Genomic DNA, 19,250 nt, shown 5'->3' on the forward strand with positions numbered 1-19,250 from the left:
ACACACTTTTTTAGGGCACGATTACAAAAACGCTATATAGTCTATAACGGTTGGACAGTAAAGGGGTACAAATCTGCTGACAGATGCACTTAAGTTCATTTTACACATTGTGCCCTCCATAAGGTCAAATTCTTAAAGTGTTTCTACCACCAGATTTTGACCTATTTAGCTGTCTGACACCAGCGATCTTCTAGTGTCTGCTGTACCTAACCATGTTAATGTATTACCTTTGTCTGCTGCGGTTAAGCTTAAAAACATAGTTTTATTGATATGAAAATGAGCCTCTAGGTGCTATGGGAGCGTCTTTTCAGCACCTAGAGGCTCCGTCCACTCACTATTTCTGCCGCCCAGCGCGTCCCTCCAGCCCGCCCCTCTCCTCTAGATTGACAGCCTACTTCTCCCCATCTCGGCCGAATTCTTGCGCCTGCGCCGTGTGCTTCTGTATTCGGCGCAGGCGCAGTGACTGTCGGACCGCTCCCTGTGCCGGCATCTTCACTGCGCCTGCGGCAATTACGGCGCAGGGAGCGGTCCGACAGTCACTGTGCCTGCGCCGAATACAGAAGCACACGGCGCAGGCGCGAGAATACGGCCAAGATGGGGAGAAGTAGGCTGTCAATCTAGAGGAGAGGGGCGGGCTGGACAAGCTGGGCGGCAGAAATAGTGAGTGGACGGAGCCTCTAGGTGCTGAAAAGACGCCCCCATAGCACCTAGAGGCTCATTTGCATATCAATAAAACAAAGTTTTTAAGCTTAACCGCTCCAGACAAAGGTAATACATTAACATGGTTAGGTACAGCAGACACTAGCAGATCGCTGGTGTCAGACAGCTAAATAGGTGAAAATCTGGTGGTAGAAAACCTTTAAAAATGAATTTTTTTTATTGCTGATTTCTCTTGTACCTGGGGCTGATATATTAGCCCCAGTTAAGCATAGACCTCCCCCCGACATTTAAAGTCTATGGGCGGTCCGGAAGCAGTTAAAGGGTAGTCCATGGTTAGAAAAACATGGCTGATTTCTTCTGAAGTAACATTGCACCTGTCTGCCAGTTGTGTGGTATTGCAGCTCAGTCCCATTCACTTCATTGAAGCTCAGTTGCAATACCAGACACAATCCATGGACAGGTGTGGCGCTGTTTGGGTTAAAAACGCAGCAATAATTTTGTCGCTTTAAATTCTGTACATAAGGCCTTCAGTTCCACTGAATACCATGGTTTGTGCTATACTTGCCAGCGCACAGTACATGTTTTCACGCCGTGAAGTCTGCTTCTGGCAGTCAAATAGATAGTTCTGCTGGTGTTCATATAGATATGACTGAATTGGAATAATCCTGTTTTGTGGAAATCATATTGGTACATTCACTGTCTATCTTGGATGAGCTCGGGGTATACAAATCGTCAGTCTGGCACCGAGGTCTTTGGATATTCTAGGCAGCTGTCAGAATAATTATGAGAGACTTTGAGCTTCGCCATCATATTTACAGGGCACTTGCTATCCATCTCAGATATAGTGACATTTGCTTCCACTCCATTTGTGCTGACGTCTGATCCTGAGGATGCAGCCCGCCGTGTAAACATGCATAGTGCCACAACCTGTTATCAAACATGGTAATGAAGTATTCATTCCCTCAGCACTCATTTCCATTATGATGCTCTGATTATCAGAATATAATATTAATAGACCTCATGGAGTGATCGGACATAAAATGAATAATTGTTTTAGTAGTTACTGCATGTCTTGTATTCATAAGATGTGATCAGAAGTGCTTCTGCATTTCAAAGTTTACCTCTCCAAATTCTATGTAGGTCTTCCCCTTCTAGGCTCCTCTCTGCAATGCATACCACGGGGGAGGGACCTCCCCCACAGCAGTGGAGACCTAATGATAGGTTCTGCCCATTGTTTGACCAGTGTCCTCAACCCTTCAGCGTTGGATCTTCAAGTCCTTCTACAGTCATCAACCTCAGGGGCAGTGTTGGGTTCCTAGGGCCCAACAGTAAAGTTGATTCTGGGGGGCCAATGTAAATACTAATCCTAACACAGCGTCAGGCAATGGCAAGATGTTCAATATTATTGATTATGAGGGTCACGCAGTAAAATTAAGAAGGTAGGTTCCTTGGGGAAATAGGATTGTGGCTGGTGTCCCTCTGTGCCTAGAAGTCTTCTCTACAACCTGATGCATCTACAATAATAAAAAGTTTTTTTTTATATGCATGTATAGGCTGGTTGAGATGCTGAAAGCTGCCTATTCGTATGCAGTGGAGTCAATCTACTGCATCATGTGCCACTTGTGCAAGGTGTGGGGGACTGAGGGCCCACCCTTGCTCAGGGGCCCATGAGGGGATTCACCTGTTCCAGTGCTGGCCAGTCCAAACCTGCTCAGAGGGCAGCGATACAGTGGCACTACATACCATACCTTCCAACTTTGGAATAGACACAGCAAGGAGATTCAGAATAGAAAATGTCTATCTTACAGACTTTAAATCACTTTTGGTATATACAACCCCTTGTTTATACTCTAAAATACACACAAATACCCTAAACTAATAAAGACAAGACCCCAAACCCCTAAAATAAATATAGGTCCCAGCTAACAGCTGTATGTAGGTTCTATTAAGAGACAATTACCCTAAGGATCGAATCATATTAGAGTTATATCTTATTACAGTTACTATATCAAGTTCTTCCCTTGACGACTATTTTGAACACCAGAGCCTTTATATTCAATACATTGTTATACATGTATAATAAGTATTTAATACATATATAAGGAAGCCTCTGTGTATATATATATATATATATATATATATATATATATACATATCCCGTATGAGGTGTGCACAACCAACCTATATTTTATATTTATTCCCAGCTAACAGCTGTATGTGCTGCCTGACTGCTATATCATGAATTTATCTTACCAGTGTTTTCGCTACTTTTATGTATATTATATGACAGTTGAGATTTTGAAGATGTGACCTCTTTATTGTGAGGGGTTGGCAGGGGCTACATTTGTTTGGCACACTTCGTGCTCTGTTGTAACACTCCCAGGGACATAGGTGCCTGGAGCTAAGGGAATGCTTGAGCTGAAATAAAAAAGGGATGGCCTATAAGCCTCTTCATCCCGATTAAGGCACTTTCCGTAAGGAGAGATAGTATCCCCCAAATCCTGACCTAGGCCTCTCACCCAGTTAGGCCAGTACTGCTTGCTCTGCACTGATGAGGGGCAATCACCCTGGAACACCTGTCTGCTAATGAGGCATTAACATGCCCAGAGGGGTGTTATTTTAATTCAAAGGAGCCCAGGAACGCTCCCATCAAGTGCGGAGCCCAAGCACGCCTCTCCTCCGTTCATGCACTATGCCCCCGTCAGCGCCATTGGTGCCCCTCCCCCCACTACATATCTAGCAGCCAATAACCCTGCCCACCCTTTCCCTTCAGCATTGCAGACAAATCTTGCGCTCTTCCAATCCAACTGAGGGCATCAGTCTGAACTGTTTCAACTGTTCAACTAGGCATGCACTGAAATCATCACTGGGCCCAACGACACTGGGCCCGGCGCATACTTTTGGTGTAATAGAGATTAGCCAGGTGACATATTCCCCGACTCTCCGCCAACAGAGTGAGGGAAACTTCAGGTAAAATGAATATTTTTCAACTCATCCTTTTTTACCCCGGAGATAAGCCACTGCCAATCCTCTCCCCGATTGTTTGGCCAACAGCTGTTGTGTGTGTATGGCTGCCTTAAGGGTACACTCACACGTGACGGAATTTTCAAAGTTGCAGTTTTTATTGCGGATTATGTCATGGATTTTGTTGTAGGGTGGGTATTTTGTTTGTGAATAATGTTGTGGATTTCTGTGCGGATTACATCTCCATTGAAATGAATGGAAACACATTTGGACATGTCAAAAAAGGTAGTGTTAAAAAAATATATTATTAAGATTAAAAAATAGCAGGGAGTAATATATGAGTTACAGAGCTCCAGATAGAGAATCCCCGTCTCATGTTCCTCCCGCACAGTTTATGAGTTGTGCACAAACTATTCCTTAAAGACTTGTCAGAGATAAATAAATGCTGGGGCAGCAGCAGTAAATGTAATAAAAAAAACTATAAAAAGTCACTCATCCCGTCACTTGCAGCATTGCATTCTGGTCCTGCAACACTGACATCATCTTTCTGTCTGAAGTGGTGATGTTCCACTCTCCTCAGTTCCACCTCACTCGCCTCAGATGTATACAGTGTGTTACTACGGAGGTCAGTTATTGGCTGCAGCGTGATATGGTGTGTGTACGGGACTACACAGCTGCAGCCAGGAAAACAAACCATGGCGGGAGGATCGGAGTGTGACACTACACAGCTGCAGCCAGGAAAACAAACCATGGCGGGAGGACCAGAGTGTGAAACTACACAGCTGCAGCCAGGGAAAAAAAACATAGTGGGAGGAACGGAGTGTGACACTATACAGCTGCAGCCCGGAAAACAAACCATGGCGGGAGGACCAGAGTTTGACACTACACAGCTGCAGCCAGGAAAACAAACCATGGCGGGAGGACCAGAGTGTGAAACTACACAGCTGCAGCCAGGGAAAAAAAACATAGTGGGAGGAACGGAGTGTGACACTATACAGCTGCAGCCAGGAAAACAAACCATGGAGGCAGGACCAGAGTGTGACACTATACAGCTGCAGCCAGGAAAACAAACCATGGAGGGAGGACCAGAGTGTGACACTACACAGCTGCAGCCAGGAAAACAAACCATTGAGTGAGGACCAGAGTGTGACACTACACAGCTGCAGCCAGGAAAACAAACCATGGAGGGAGGACCAGAGTGTGACACTACACAGCTGCAGCCAGGAAAACAAACCATAGAGGGAGGACCAGAGTGTGACACTATACAGCTGCAGCCAGGAAAACAAACCATGGAGGGAGGACCAGAGTGTGACACTACACAGCTGCAGCCAGGAAAACAAACCATGGCGGGAGGATCGGAGTGTGACACTACATAGCTGCAGCCAGGAAAACAAACCATGGCGGGAGGATCGGAGTGTGACACTACACAGCTGCAGCCAGGAAAACAAACCGTGGAGGGAGGACCAGAGTGTGATACTACACAGCTGCAGCCAGGGAAAAAAAACATAGTGGGAGGAATGGAGTGTGACACTATACAGCTGCAACCCGGAAAACAAACCATGGCGGGAGGACCAGAGTGTGACACTACAAAGCTGCAGCCAGGAAAACAAACCATGGAGGCAGGACCAGAGTGTGACACTATACAGCTGCAGCCAGGAAAACAAACCATGGAGGGAGGACCAGAGTGTGACACTACACAGCTGCAGCCAGGAAAACAAACCATTGAGTGAGGACCAGAGTGTGACACTACACAGCTGCAGCCAGGAAAACAAACCATGGAGGGAGGACCAGAGTGTGACACTACACAGCTGCAGCCAGGAAAACAAACCATAGAGGGAGGACCAGAGTGTGACACTATACATCTGCAGCCAGGAAAACAAACCATGGAGGGAGGACCAGAGTGTAACACTACACAGCTGCAGCCAGGAAAACAAACCGTGGAGGGAGGACCAAAGTGTGACACTACACAGCTGCAGCCAGGAAAACAAACCATGGCGGGAGGACCAGAGTGTGACACTACACAGCTGCAGCCAGGAAAACAAACCATAGAGGGAGGACCAGAGTGTGACACTATACAGCTGCAGCCAGGAAAACAAACCATGGAGGGAGGACCAGAGTGTGACACTACACAGCTGCAGCCAGGAAAACAAACCATGGCGGGAGGATCGGAGTGTGACACTACATAGCTGCAGCCAGGAAAACAAACCATGGCGGGAGGATCGGAGTGTGACACTACACAGCTGCAGCCAGGAAAACAAACCGTGGAGGGAGGACCAGAGTGTGATACTACACAGCTGCAGCCAGGGAAAAAAAACATAGTGGGAGGAATGGAGTGTGACACTATACAGCTGCAACCCGGAAAACAAACCATGGCGGGAGGACCAGAGTGTGACACTACAAAGCTGCAGCCAGGAAAACAAACCATGGAGGCAGGACCAGAGTGTGACACTATACAGCTGCAGCCAGGAAAACAAACCATGGAGGGAGGACCAGAGTGTGACACTACACAGCTGCAGCCAGGAAAACAAACCATTGAGTGAGGACCAGAGTGTGACACTACACAGCTGCAGCCAGGAAAACAAACCATGGAGGGAGGACCAGAGTGTGACACTACACAGCTGCAGCCAGGAAAACAAACCATAGAGGGAGGACCCGAGTGTGACACTATACATCTGCAGCCAGGAAAACAAACCATGGAGGGAGGACCAGAGTGTAACACTACACAGCTGCAGCCAGGAAAACAAACCGTGGAGGGAGGACCAGAGTGTGACACTACACAGCTGCAGCCAGAAAAAAAAAACCTGGCGGGAGGACCGGAGTGTGACACTACACAGCTGCAGCCAGGAAAACAAACCGTGGAGGGAGGACCAGAGTGTGACACTACACAGCTGCAGCCAGGAAAACAAACCATGGCGGGAGGACCAGAGTGTGACACTACACAGCTGCAGCCAGGAAAAAAAAACATGGCGGGAGGACCGGAGTGTAACACTACACAGCTGCAGCCAAGAAAACAAACTGTGGAGGGAGGACCAGAGTGTGACACTACACAGCTGCAGCCAGGAAAACAAACCATGGAGGGAGGTCCAGAGTGTGACACTACACAACTGCAGCCAGGAAAACAAACCATGGTGGGAGGACCAGAGTGTGACACTACAAAGCTGCAGCCAGGAAAACAAACCATGGAGGCAGGACCAGAGTGTGACACTATACAGCTGCAGCCAGGAAAACAAACCATGGAGGGAGGACCAGAGTGTGACACTACACAGCTGCAGCCAGGAAAACAAACCATTGAGTGAGGACCAGAGTGTTACACTACACAGCTGCAGCCAGGAAAACAAACCATGGAGGGAGGACCAGAGTGTGACACTACACAGCTGCAGCCAGGAAAACAAACCATAGAGGGAGGACCAGAGTGTGACACTATACAGCTGCAGCCAGGAAAACAAACCATGGAGGGAGGACCAGAGTGTGACACTACACAGCTGCAGCCAGGAAAACAAACCATGGAGGGAGGACCAGAGTGTGACACTACACAGCTGCAGCTAGAAAGAAAAAACCTGGCGGGAGGACCGGAGTGTGACACTACACAGCTGCAGCCAGGAAAACAAACCGTGGAGGGAGGACCAGAGTGTGACACTACACAGCTGCAGCCAGGAAAACAAACCATGGCGGGAGGACCAGAGTGTGACACTACACAGCTGCAGCCAGGAAAAAAAAACATGGCGGGAGGACCGGAGTGTAACACTACACAGCTGCAGCCAAGAAAACAAACTGTGGAGGGAGGACCAGAGTGTGACACTACACAGCTGCAGCCAGGAAAACAAACCATGGAGGGAGGTCCAGAGTGTGACACTACACAGCTGCAGCCAGGAAAACAAACCATGGAGGGATGACCAGAGTATGACACTACACAGCTGCAGCCAGGAAAACAAACCATGGAGGGAGGACCAGAGTGTGACACTACACAGCTGCAGCCAGGAAAACAAACCATAGAGGGAGGACCAGAGTGTGACACTACAAAGCTGCAGCCAGGAAAACAAACCGTGGAGGGAGGACCAGAGTGTGACACTACACAGCTGCAGCCAGAAAAACAAACCATTGAGGGAGGACCAGAGTGTGACACTATACAGCTGCAGCCAGGAAAACAAACCATGGAGGGAGGACCAGAGTGTGACACTATACAGCTGCAGCCAGGAAAACAAACCATGGTGGGAGGACCAGAGTGTGACACTACACAGCTGCAGCCAGGAAAACAAACCGTGGAGGGAGGACCAGAGTGTGACACTATACAGCTGCAGCCAGGAAAACAAACCATGGCGGGAGGACCAGAGTGTGACACTACACAGCTGCAGCCAGGAAAACAAACCGTGGAGGGAGGACCAGAGTGTGACACTATACAGCTGCAGCCAGGAAAACAAACCATGGCGGGAGGACCAGAGTGTGACACTACACAGCTGCAGCCAGGATAACAAACCATTGAGGGAGGACCAGAGTGTGACACTACACAGCTGCAGCCAGGAAAACAAACTATGGCGGGAGGACCGGAGTGTGACACTACACAGCTGCAGCCAGGAAAACAAACCATGGCGGGAGGACCGGAGTGTGACACTGGAAGTGGCAGGGGAGAAAAGGGGTGAGTGAGCATGATGTTTTTGTTATTTTATAACATTTACTGCTGCTCCCCCAGTTTATATTCATCTTGGACAATTCCTTTGTGAAAATTACAGTTCCATGTGCTGAACTGTATGTGTGTGTGGTTTTTTTTATTTTTTTGTTTCAAACTCATTTATAACGTTAAAGGGGTTTTCAGAAATTCTGATATTGATGACCTATCCTCAGAATAGATCATTAATATCAAATCGGCCAGGGTCTGACATGCAGGACGCCTGCTCCCCCTGCCCCTGCTTGCACAACACCGATAGAGGCTGTGCTTGGTATCACAGCACCCATCCATTTGAATGGGACTAAACTCCACCTAGGCCATGTGACTGATTAACGTGATGTCACTGACCTAGGAAGAGGCCTCATTGCTCACTGGAGTGCCACAACCTCCTCCAACAGCTGATTTAAGGGGTCCCAGAGATCAGATCCCCAACAATCTTTTTGAAGACTTTTCCTGAGGATAGGTCATCAACATCAGAATCTTGGAGATCCCTTTAATGAATTACTTCAGGCTTTGTTTAGATTGCTTTCGAGCCTTCTCTTGGAAGTATGTCGGGCAGATTTCCTGAAGTATACCTCCATCATAAAGATTAGTGATTTAATGCATTTTTAAAGGGACACAGTAATGCTCCTAAAGCCCCCATACAAATTCATGTATTGCTGGTCGAACCCACCAAGAATGGCAAGTCCCAGGTGTCGGATCCCCCTTAGGGTTGCCACCTTTCCCAGCAAAAAATATCGGGCAAGTTAAGCCGCACCCCAAAGGGGGGGTGGTTGTGGGGGCGTGGCTTAACACAGGGTTTGAAGTCGCTGTCATACTGTGGCTCCCTAGGAATATTAAAGCCCCCATTAGCGCCCCCAGTAATAGTAATGCACCCAGTAATAGTAATGCCCCATTAGCGCCCCCAGTAATAGTAATGCACCCAGTAATAGTAATGCCCCCTCAGTAAGAGTAATGCCCCCATTAGTGTGCCCCAGTAAGAGTAATGGCCCTATTAGTGCGTCCCCAGTAAGAATAATGCCCCCAGTAAGAGTAATGCCCCCATTAGTGCCCACAGTAAGAATAATGCCCCCAGTAAGAGTAATGCCCCCATTAGTGCCCCCCAGTAAGAATAATGCCCCCAGTAAGAATAATGCCCCCATTAGTGACCCCCAGTTAGAGTAATGTGGCCCTCAACCCCCGGGAACGGTCACTCGGGGCCGGCACACTAACTGTAGAGTGTTGTGGTAGAGTCTGGCAGCTTTCCTGGGCCCGGTAGCGGAGACCGGGGGAGAGGGGAGGTTATAGGAAAGGGGCGCAGAAGAAGAGCCGAGGACTGGAGGAGCACAGGCCTGCGGCTCGTCTTATTGTTATCCGGCCTGATCTGGGAGTGAGAGCGGCTCAGTCCTGGCATGGCCGCCATGCTGTGGGGCGAAGGTTTGCTGCTCTCCTTCAGCAGCGTCTTCGTGCTTCTGCTCCTGACCACCCGCAGCCCCCAGCTCTCCGGCTTCCAATCCATCCTGACCGGCGGCCTCGTCCTCTTCAGGTTCGAGCCGGTCCTGGAGTGCCGGCCACTCACAGCTCGCCGCCGCTCACTCACCGCCAGCTGTCAGGACCGTGAGCGAGCAAGTCAGACAGTCTGCACTGCAGTTTGAAATTAATCCTGTGCCCGGGTCTGAGAAAGGCTTGTGCCCGGTGTGGCAATGTGAACATTGAGGTGTTGTTTCCCCAGGTTCCAGTCCGGGACTTAGGGCATGCTCATGTCCAGGGATCCTATTTAATCCTGCTAATGGATCCTGGGTGTGTCTCACTCTGGAGTGTCTTGTGAAGGAGAGTCCTGGTGAGGCTCTGTGTGAGTGGTCTCAGCCGGGTGGGCTGAGGGGCCACGAGGCTAGGCGATAGGCTGAACTTTGGGGGACGCGGTGACGCCTGTGAAACAAGGACCACGAGGCCAGAGTCGGGAGGACTATGGGCCACAATCTCCCAAAAGGTATTGAAGTGTCACAGCCTGGAGGTTGCTGGACTGAATGGCTGAGGAAAGCCGCATTTGTGTTCCATGTGTGAACAGGGCTCTCTAGGTGAATCAGGGTTACGCTTATGTGTTTAGTTAGAGCCTGGCCGGGCAAGGGTTTGTTATTTTGTGTGGATGTCACACGTGATAAGTTGAAGCTGCGACTTCTTAACCTGTGCTTTGCTAAAGTGTCTGAAATAAAGCAAGAGTTTGGACATTATGTCTGCAAAGATATCTGTGAGTGTGACCCCCCCTTACACCGGGCACAGGATTACAAACCTGTCCAGTTCATTCCCGTACGGGTTGCAACCCTAATCCCATACATACATCACCTGTAGGCTTCCATAGGTATACTTATTGTGCAGAAAGATGCGTGGCTGAATTAATGCGTTTTTCTAAGGGACATAGTAATGCTTCTTAAGGCCCCCATACACATTAGTAGATTGTCGGTCAAACCTACCAAGACAACAGTATAATTTGTATGAGGACTAAGTTCCACCTATTCCATGTGACTGACGAAGGTGACGTCACTGTCCTAAGAAGAGGCCGCAGCACTCACTGGAGCGCTGCAGCCTCCTCGAACAGCAGATCGGCAGGGATCCCAGGTGTCAGATCTCCACCGATCTGATATTGGTCACCTATCCTGTGCTGAATGTGTTTACATAATGAGATGTGAACAGAGCCTTACATGCTGCATGTCAGTTTGGAGATTTTGTGCGCCGATATATAAATATGTGCTACTATCACTTTAGTCATTTCCTTGCCAATATGCGGCTTTAGGCCCACATCATTTCTGTGAAATACAAAAACCATTCTGCCTCCAGGTATTTCAGAGGCAGTATTGTTCATCTGTAATCGTAGGCTGCAGAAAAGTGCTATTGTTCCTCATGCCCTGCGCCTGGTAGGGAATACTCTTAGCAATATCCTAGCCAGGACTAAGATTAACTACGGAAAGACAGAAATAGCATCTGTGGCCAGTGAATCAGTGTTCTGCGCGACCTTGTTTTACATCTGCTCATGTCTCGTGCGTACACTATCCATGCTCGCTCTGCTTAAGCCCTTCAAGGCATGCTAATGTATGAAATGCAAACCTGGCAGTCAACTGAAATCAAGATAGAAGACAATCATGTCAGTGCTATGGATATAAGATTTAAACCATCTCAAATTATACTGGAGCTGCATATTGCAATATGGGCTAGGTCAAGCAATATTTTAGTTACCATTGTTAGAAAATCTATCACGTGATGGACACAGAGGTGCTCGGCTTAAACAACTGACTTCCATAATCAGTAATTACTACAATATTTAGAGACAGTGCTGCATTGGCATTGCTTTGGCTCGGCACAGGAAATAATGGACCCATGTCCCTTTCTATATTTTACAAAAAATCCTTAATTCCTGCACTTTTAACACTGACCACTGAGCCTAATAGGCTGAAATTTCCTGAACACTTTTCAGCAGTCCTCTTATTATCATCACGGGCAGGATTGCAGTGACAGATAACACATCTGTATAGATAACATAGGACCCACTATTTACAATAAGCAATGGTGGCATCTTATTTGCTCCCTCCCTATCCAGTAACCTTTGCACAGGTCACACTGTCTAGAAAACTCTCCCATACAAGTCAATGAGTAATTTCCTTTCCATTGTGCCTATGCCCTACGTGGCTGCTGTAAAACATATCTCTAAATACAGTAGCTCAGGCAAGATGGCTGCCTCCATAATCATGCAATAAAAAATAGAAAGAAAATCTACAACCAGAAAATAAAAATAAATGAGAAAATAATTAACATTTCTCACTGTCTTGTTTTAATTAGTAAAATATATAGGTGATAGATTCCCTTTAAACTTTGTTGTTATAATTGCACGCATGTCTTGAAGGGGTTTTCCACCTTTTAAGATTGACGACCTATCCTCTAGCTAGGTCTTCAATATCAGATTGGTGGGGGTTCCCACCAATCCACTGTTTGTAGCAGCCACCAGTGCCAGAAACATAACAGTGGACAGAATTGGAAGCAGGAGGTCATGATGGCGTACTGCAGCTCAGTTCTTATTCAAGTTAGTGGGAGCTGAGCTGCAGTACACCAGCATGGCCACTACTCAATGGATGGAGCCTTCCACTGTTTAGTCCCCAGGACCAGTGGTTGCTGCGAACAGCTAATTGGTGGGTGTCGGACCTCACCAATCTGATATTGGTGACCGATCCAGTTGATCGGTCATCAATATCTAATAAGTGGAAACCTTCTTTAAGGTCTAATAGGTTTTTTTGTGAATTAGCATATAAGAAATAGACCCTAGTAATTGGCCCCAAAGTCAGTTCCAAATAGGAATTTCTGCTGTTGGATTTCTTCAGCATTAAGACATCAGCAACTATTGTCATTATCAGGCATATTGATTTTTATCAGGTGTCGGAATCTATTGGCAATGAGCTGAGGAGCAAGACTAGTCCTACTAATAATGAAACTGGTAAGGGTACTTTCACACTAGCGTTTTTGTTTTCCAGTATTGATCTCCGCCCTAGGGGCTCAATACCGGAAAAAAACTGATCAGTTTTATCCTAATGCATTCTGAATGGAGAGCATTCCGTTCAGGATGCATCAGTTCAGTCCCTTTTATGTTTTTAGGATGGAGAAAATACCGCAGCATGCTGCAGTTTTATCTCCGGGCAAAAATACTGAACACTTGCCGGAATGCCGGATCCGGCATTAATTTACATTGAAGTGTATTAGTGCCGGATCCGACATTAAGTGTTCCAAAACGGATCCGGCATGCGCAGACCTTTAAAAATGCAAAACAAAAATATCAAACCAGATCAGTTTTTCAGGATGACACCGGAGAGACGGATCCGTCTGACAGATGCCATCAGTTTGCATCCGGATTGCCGGATCGGCGACAGAACTGCCTGCTGGAATCTTCTGCCGCAAGTGTGAAAGTACCCTAATTAATAAACTATGATTCACAGCCATGGTGATGAACATAGAGGAACATGGTCACCTTCTGAGCACATTTCTAATAGGATCTTGTATAACTTCAACAGGTGTGTGATTTCATTTAAGGAATTATGCCATGAGTGATGCAAAAAATAAAAATCAGACATCAGATAGTACAGTGGTGGCCAAAAGTTTTGAGAATTACATAAATATTGGGAATTGGAAAAGTTGCTGCTTAAGTTTTTATAATAGCAATTTGCATATACTCCAGAATGTTATGAAGAGTGATCAGATGAATTGCATAGTCCTTCTTTGCCATGAAAATTAACTTAATCCCAAAAAAAACTTTCCACTGCATTTCATTGCTGTCATTAAAGGACCTACTGAGATCATTTCAGTAATCGTCTTGTTAACTCAGGTGAGAATGTTGACGAGCACAAGGCTGGAGATCATTATGTCAGGCTGATTGGGTTAAAATGGCAGACTTGACATGTTAAAAGGAGGGTGATGCTTGAAATCATTGTTCTTCCATTGTTAACCATGGTGACCTGCAAAGAAACGCGTGCAGCCATCATTGCGTTGCATAAAAATGGCTTCACAGGCAAGGATATTGTGGCTACTAAGATTGCACCTCAATCAACAATTTATAGGATCATCAAGAACTTCAAGGAAAGAGGTTCAATTCTTGTTAAGAAGGCTTCAGAGCGTCCAAGAAAGTCCAGCAAGCGCCAGGATCGTCTCCTAAAGAGGATTCAGCTGCGGGATCGGAGTGCCACCAGTGCAGAGCTTGCTCAGGAATGGCAGCAGGCAGGTGTGAGCGCATCTGCACGCACAGTGAGGCGAAGACTTTTGGAAGATGGCCTGGTGTCAAGAAGGGCAGCAAAGAAGCCACTTCTCTCCAAAAAAAACATCAGGGACAGATTGATCTTCTGCAGAAAGTATGGTGAATGGACTGCTGAGGACTGGGGCAAAGTCATATTCTCCGATGAAGCCTCTTTCCGATTGTTTGGGGCATCTGGAAAAAGGCTTGTCCGGAGAAGAAAAGGTGAGCGCTACCATCAATCCTGTGTCATGCCAACAGTAAAGCATCCTGAGACCATTCATGTGTGGGGTTGCTTCTCATCCAAGGGAGTGGGCTCACAATTTTGCCCAAAAACACAGCCATGAATAAAGAATGGTACCAAAACACCCTCCAACATCAACTTCTTCCAACAATCCAACAACAGTTTGCTATAAGGCAAAAGTGATAACTAAGTGTCTCGGGGACCAAAACGTTGACATTTTGGGTCCATGGCCTGGAAACTCCCCAGATCTTAATCCCATTGAGAACTTGCGGTCAATCCTCAAGAGGCGGATGGACAAACAAAAACCCACTAATTCTGACAAACTCCAAGAAGTGATTATGAAAGAATGGGTTGCTATCAGTCAGGAATTGGCCCAGAAGTTGATTGAGAGCATGCCCAGTCGAATTGCAGAGGTCCTGAAAAAGAAGAAAGAAGGGCCAACACTGCAAATACTGACTCTTTGCATAAATGTCATGTAATTGTCGATAAAAGCCTTTGAAACGTATGAAGTGCGTGTAATTATATTTCACTACATCACAGAAACAACTGAAACAAAGATCTAAAAGCAGTTTAGCAGCAAACTTTGTGAAAACTAATATTTGTGTCATTCTCAAAACTTTTGGCCACGACTGTACATGACAATCTCTTTCTAACAAAGCTAGAACCAGCCCTGAGCCTCACATGGATCCTGAGACCTCCCTGTTAATTGCTTCAAAAGTTAGCAGCTCAGGGGGGAAGGTCCTCTCTGCTGTAGCTCTTTCCTAGTAACTGCCATAGCTTCTAAGGGCACTTTCACACTAGCGGCAGAGGACTCCGGCAGGCTGTTCCAGCGGATGAACAGCCTGTCGGATCCGTCCTGCCGCTAGTTCACGTGTGTCCCCGGACTGCCGATCCGTCCCCATTGACTATAATGGTGATGGGGGGGGGGGAGTTCCGGTGGCAGCACGGCAGCGCACGCTGAGAGGCAGCCGGACTAAAAGTACTGCATGCAGTACTTTTAGTCCGGCTGCCTCTCGGCATGCGCTGCCGTACTGCCAATGGAACTCCGCCCCCACCCCCTATATAGTCAATGGGGACGGAGCGGCACACGGGGGCACACGTGAACTAGCAGCAGCACGGATCCGACAGGCTGTTCATCCGCTGGAACAGCCTGCCGGAGTCCTCTGCCGCTGTTAGTGTGAAACTAGCCTAACAGAAGCTGGAGACAGTTGAAGATTTAAACTGAGCGCGTGCAACCATCTCAGTGAGGTGGACAGGGAAATAAGGAAAAGAACAAACAGCAGGTGGCACTATACAGATCCTTTTCTTTTTTTTTATAGTTTAGTGGCTATACTAACTTTTTAATTGGATGCTGTTATGAAAGTATTAACATCCAGGTGCTGATATGAAAAATGTAGAATATTTTTCATGGGACAACCCCTATAAACATAGCCTCCGGTAAATCTTAATCTGAATTATTTTCTTGTGTGAATACAGGTAATGTTTTGTCAGTTTTAGAAGTAGATAAATTAAAAAGAAATCCCAGTTATCTCGACAGAGTGTGGAAGCATTAGAGCATCCAGGCCTTGTGTCTACTAATGGCAGGCTATGCTACAGTGCTATTGATCCATATTGATTGAGTCTAGAGGGATAGCACCAACGGAAACTAATATGTAATTGACACCAATCTCACGCTATCTTTATAGATCTTCAAAAGCATTAACAGCGAAGAAGCATCACATGGGCAAGGCAGTCGCAGGCTCATCAGTTTTACCTTATCCGGTAAATATGAGAGATTTATTTTTGTCATATTGTCTGTAGATTGGGTTATATGAATGTATGTGTTATGTGTTTGTTTATATGTCTATGAAAATGAGTAAATTGTGTGCTGGTTATTGGTAGGCCAGTCATACATATTAGGACTTGTTTTGGCTGGCCATTGTATCCAGTATATCCCATCATCATTCAAGGTTGACAAGGCCATATATACAGGGTAGCCCACAAAAAAGTAGCCTGCCTCCAATGTCTCCAAATCAAACTGCCTAATAGTAAATCTGTCTAGTTGCCCATAGCAACCAATCAGAGCTCAGCTTTCATGTTTTCAGACCCCCGTAGGAAATGAAAGTTGAGCTCTGATTGGCTGCTATGGGCAGCAGACTTACTAATAGGCCATTTGATTTGGAGGTATTGGGCCACCGTGCATGTTTGTTTTTATGAAGAAAGGAAAGGTGAGTGTCAAGTAGACGTGAGATGCCTCGAATCAAGGGGATTAGAATCATGTGTATCTAGAAAAAAGCAATACTCATTAAATCATCAGTGTATCTCATAATAATGGTAGAATCTGTTAACCTTATATCAAAAAGAATAACTGTCCAATAAAAATATGAAAAGGATTACAAGATTTTAAAGCTTCCTAAATTCACAACACATATCAATGTTTAAAATAGGTTAAGGAGCAAATTAAAAATCTCAGACAACCCCTACAATTACTTTAAGGGGTTATCCACCTTTTATTAAATGAGGGCCAATCCCCAGGATAGTCCATCACTCGCTAATCAGTTGGTGCCTATCAGCTCTTCAGCAATAGTTTCAGAACTGGGAACAGACAACTCGGTCTACTTTGTAGTAGACTGAGTTTGTTTCTGCCGGGCTGATCCCGTTGAGTTCACCACAAAGTAGACGAAGCTGTCTACTTCCAACACCGGACCTATTGCTACCCCACACCACTACAGATCAGCTAGACATGGCCTACTGTGAGGAAAGGCCATCACACCTTTGAAATAAAAATTTGATATACTCTCCCTACTTCCAAGGCGTTCTCCTCTGCGTTGGTCTATCACTCCTTCCGCAGCGGGCTTAAACACTGATGGCCTATCCATAGGCCATACATTTTTCATCTGTGGGTGTGACTTCCGGGACCTGCCAATAAGCACAGTGAAGGGATTGCAAATTCCTGTGAGCTCCGTGTCCTCTACATTGTCCACAGAAGCACAGTGGCATTGTCCGTATGTGTGGCTGTGCCTGGTACTGAAGCGCACCCTAGTTACTTGTATGGATCTGAATGAGATGAGCTGCACTATCAGGCACAGCTACACAAATGGATAATGCCCCTGTGCCTTTTTAAACAATTAAGAGGATACATCATTCTCAGGATTGATACAACCCCTTCACTGTGTTGATCATAAGGATAGGCTATCAGTATTTAAGTCTGGGAGAGCCCCCTTTATTATTCAGCATTGCCAGACATATACAATGCATTCGGAAAGTCTTCAGACCCTTTTACTTTTTTCACATTTTGTTACGGCCTTGTGCTAAAATTAAAAAAAAGTCCTAATCAATCTTCACTCAGTACCCTAAAAGTGAGAAAGTGAAAACAGAATTTTAGAAATTTCTGCTAATTTATTAAAAATAAAAAACTTAAATTTAGCATCAATATAAATATTCAGACCCTTTTCTATGATACTTGATATTTAGCTCTGGGGGCTTCCCTTTTCTCTTGATAATCTTTTAGGTGTTTCTGCACCTTGGTTGGAGTCAATCTCTGGTAAATTAAGTTGATTAGACATGATTTGGAAAGACACATAACACTGTATATATATATAAGGTTTCAAACAATTTCTGCTGCACTGAAAGTTCCCAAATTGGCCTCCATAATTCTTTAATGAAATAAGTTTTTAACAACCAGGGTTCATCCTAAAGCTGGCTGCCCCACCAAACTAAGTAATCAGGGTAGAAGGGTAAGGTTAAGAGAGGTGACCAAGAACCCAATGGTCACTCTGGCTGAGCTCCAAAGATCATGTGTTCAGATAAGGAAGAACCCCAGAAGGTCAACAATTACTGCAGCGCTCCACCAATTTGGGCTTTACGGCAGAGTGATCAGAAAAAAGCGCCTCTACTCAGTTAAAGACACATTAAAGTTTGCAAAATAGCATCTAAATTACTCTCAGACTGTGAGAAACATTATTCTCTGGTCTAATGAAACAAAGATTGAACTTTTTGCCCTAAATTCTAATAATCATGTCTGGAGGAAACCAGTCCCTGCTCATCACCTGCCCAATATCATCCCTACAATGAAACATGGTGATGGTGTCATGGTCTTACCTGCTTGCTGCTCTCCTTCGTTTGACATGTGCTGGCGGCCATCTTGGGTCCTGGGTTTCTTGTAGCCTTCCACCCTGCGGCTCCTCCTTCCCCTGGGAGGAGCTGGATGCCTAGCTCATATATATAGGAGGTCTGTGGCTTCAGTTCCTTGCTTGGTCCTCTTGTGTTCACATGCTTCTAAGACTGCTGCTGCTTCTGGTTCCTGATCCTGGCTTCGTCTGACTACCCTTCTGGTTCCTGATCCTGGCTTCGTCTGACTACCCTGCTGGTTCCTGATCCTGGCTTCGTCTGACTACCCTGCTGGTTCCTGATCCTGGCTTCGTCTGACTACCCTTCTGGTTCCTGACCTCTGGCTTCGCAAAGACTCTGCTCGGTTTCACCATCCGTTTGGACTTTTGCTTTACAGCTTTATTTTCAATAAAGCCTTCTTATTTTCACTTATCTCTTGTTGTACGTCTGGTTCATGGTTCCGTGACATTAGGACCAAGCCATGAATTCTGACGGTACAGGGCCATCCTCACTACCCACGCTGGTTGCCAGACTTGATCAGCAGGATCACCTGTTGGGTCGGTTCGCTGTGGCGTTGCAAACCCTGCTTGAACGCACGGCTCATTTCGCTCCCGTTGCCAATGGGTCGGTTGTCGCTCCTGGGCTCGCTCCTACTGCCGCTCCGGTTGTTGCGCCAGAGTCTACCCCGACACCTGTTGTTGCGCCTGCGGTGTTTCGGGGTATGACCGGTTCTGCCCCTCTTCCACAGCGCTTTGGGGGAGAGCCAACTCAGTGCCGAGGTTTCCTTAACCAGGTGGGCATTTATTTCGAGTTGCTGCCACATGCCTTTCCTACTGAGAGATCAAAGGTGGGCTTCTTGATCTCGCTGCTCTCGGACAAGGCCTTGG

General features: G+C 46.4%; 1 protein-coding gene across 1 annotated transcript in view; it reads left to right on the forward strand.

Annotated features, from left to right (window-relative positions):
* The window catches only part of HECW1 (HECT, C2 and WW domain containing E3 ubiquitin protein ligase 1), a 213,578-nt gene that overhangs the window by 74,988 nt on the left and 119,340 nt on the right, over positions 1-19,250 (forward strand). Inside the window, exon 4 of the mRNA XM_040432459.1 lies at positions 15,960-16,035. Coding sequence (XP_040288393.1) covers positions 15,960-16,035 — 76 coding nt within the window. The remainder of the gene's footprint in view (positions 1-15,959; positions 16,036-19,250) is intronic.

This window comes from Bufo bufo, chromosome 5 (assembly GCF_905171765.1).
Source record: "Bufo bufo chromosome 5, aBufBuf1.1, whole genome shotgun sequence".
NCBI classification, from domain to species: Eukaryota; Metazoa; Chordata; class Amphibia; order Anura; family Bufonidae; genus Bufo; species Bufo bufo.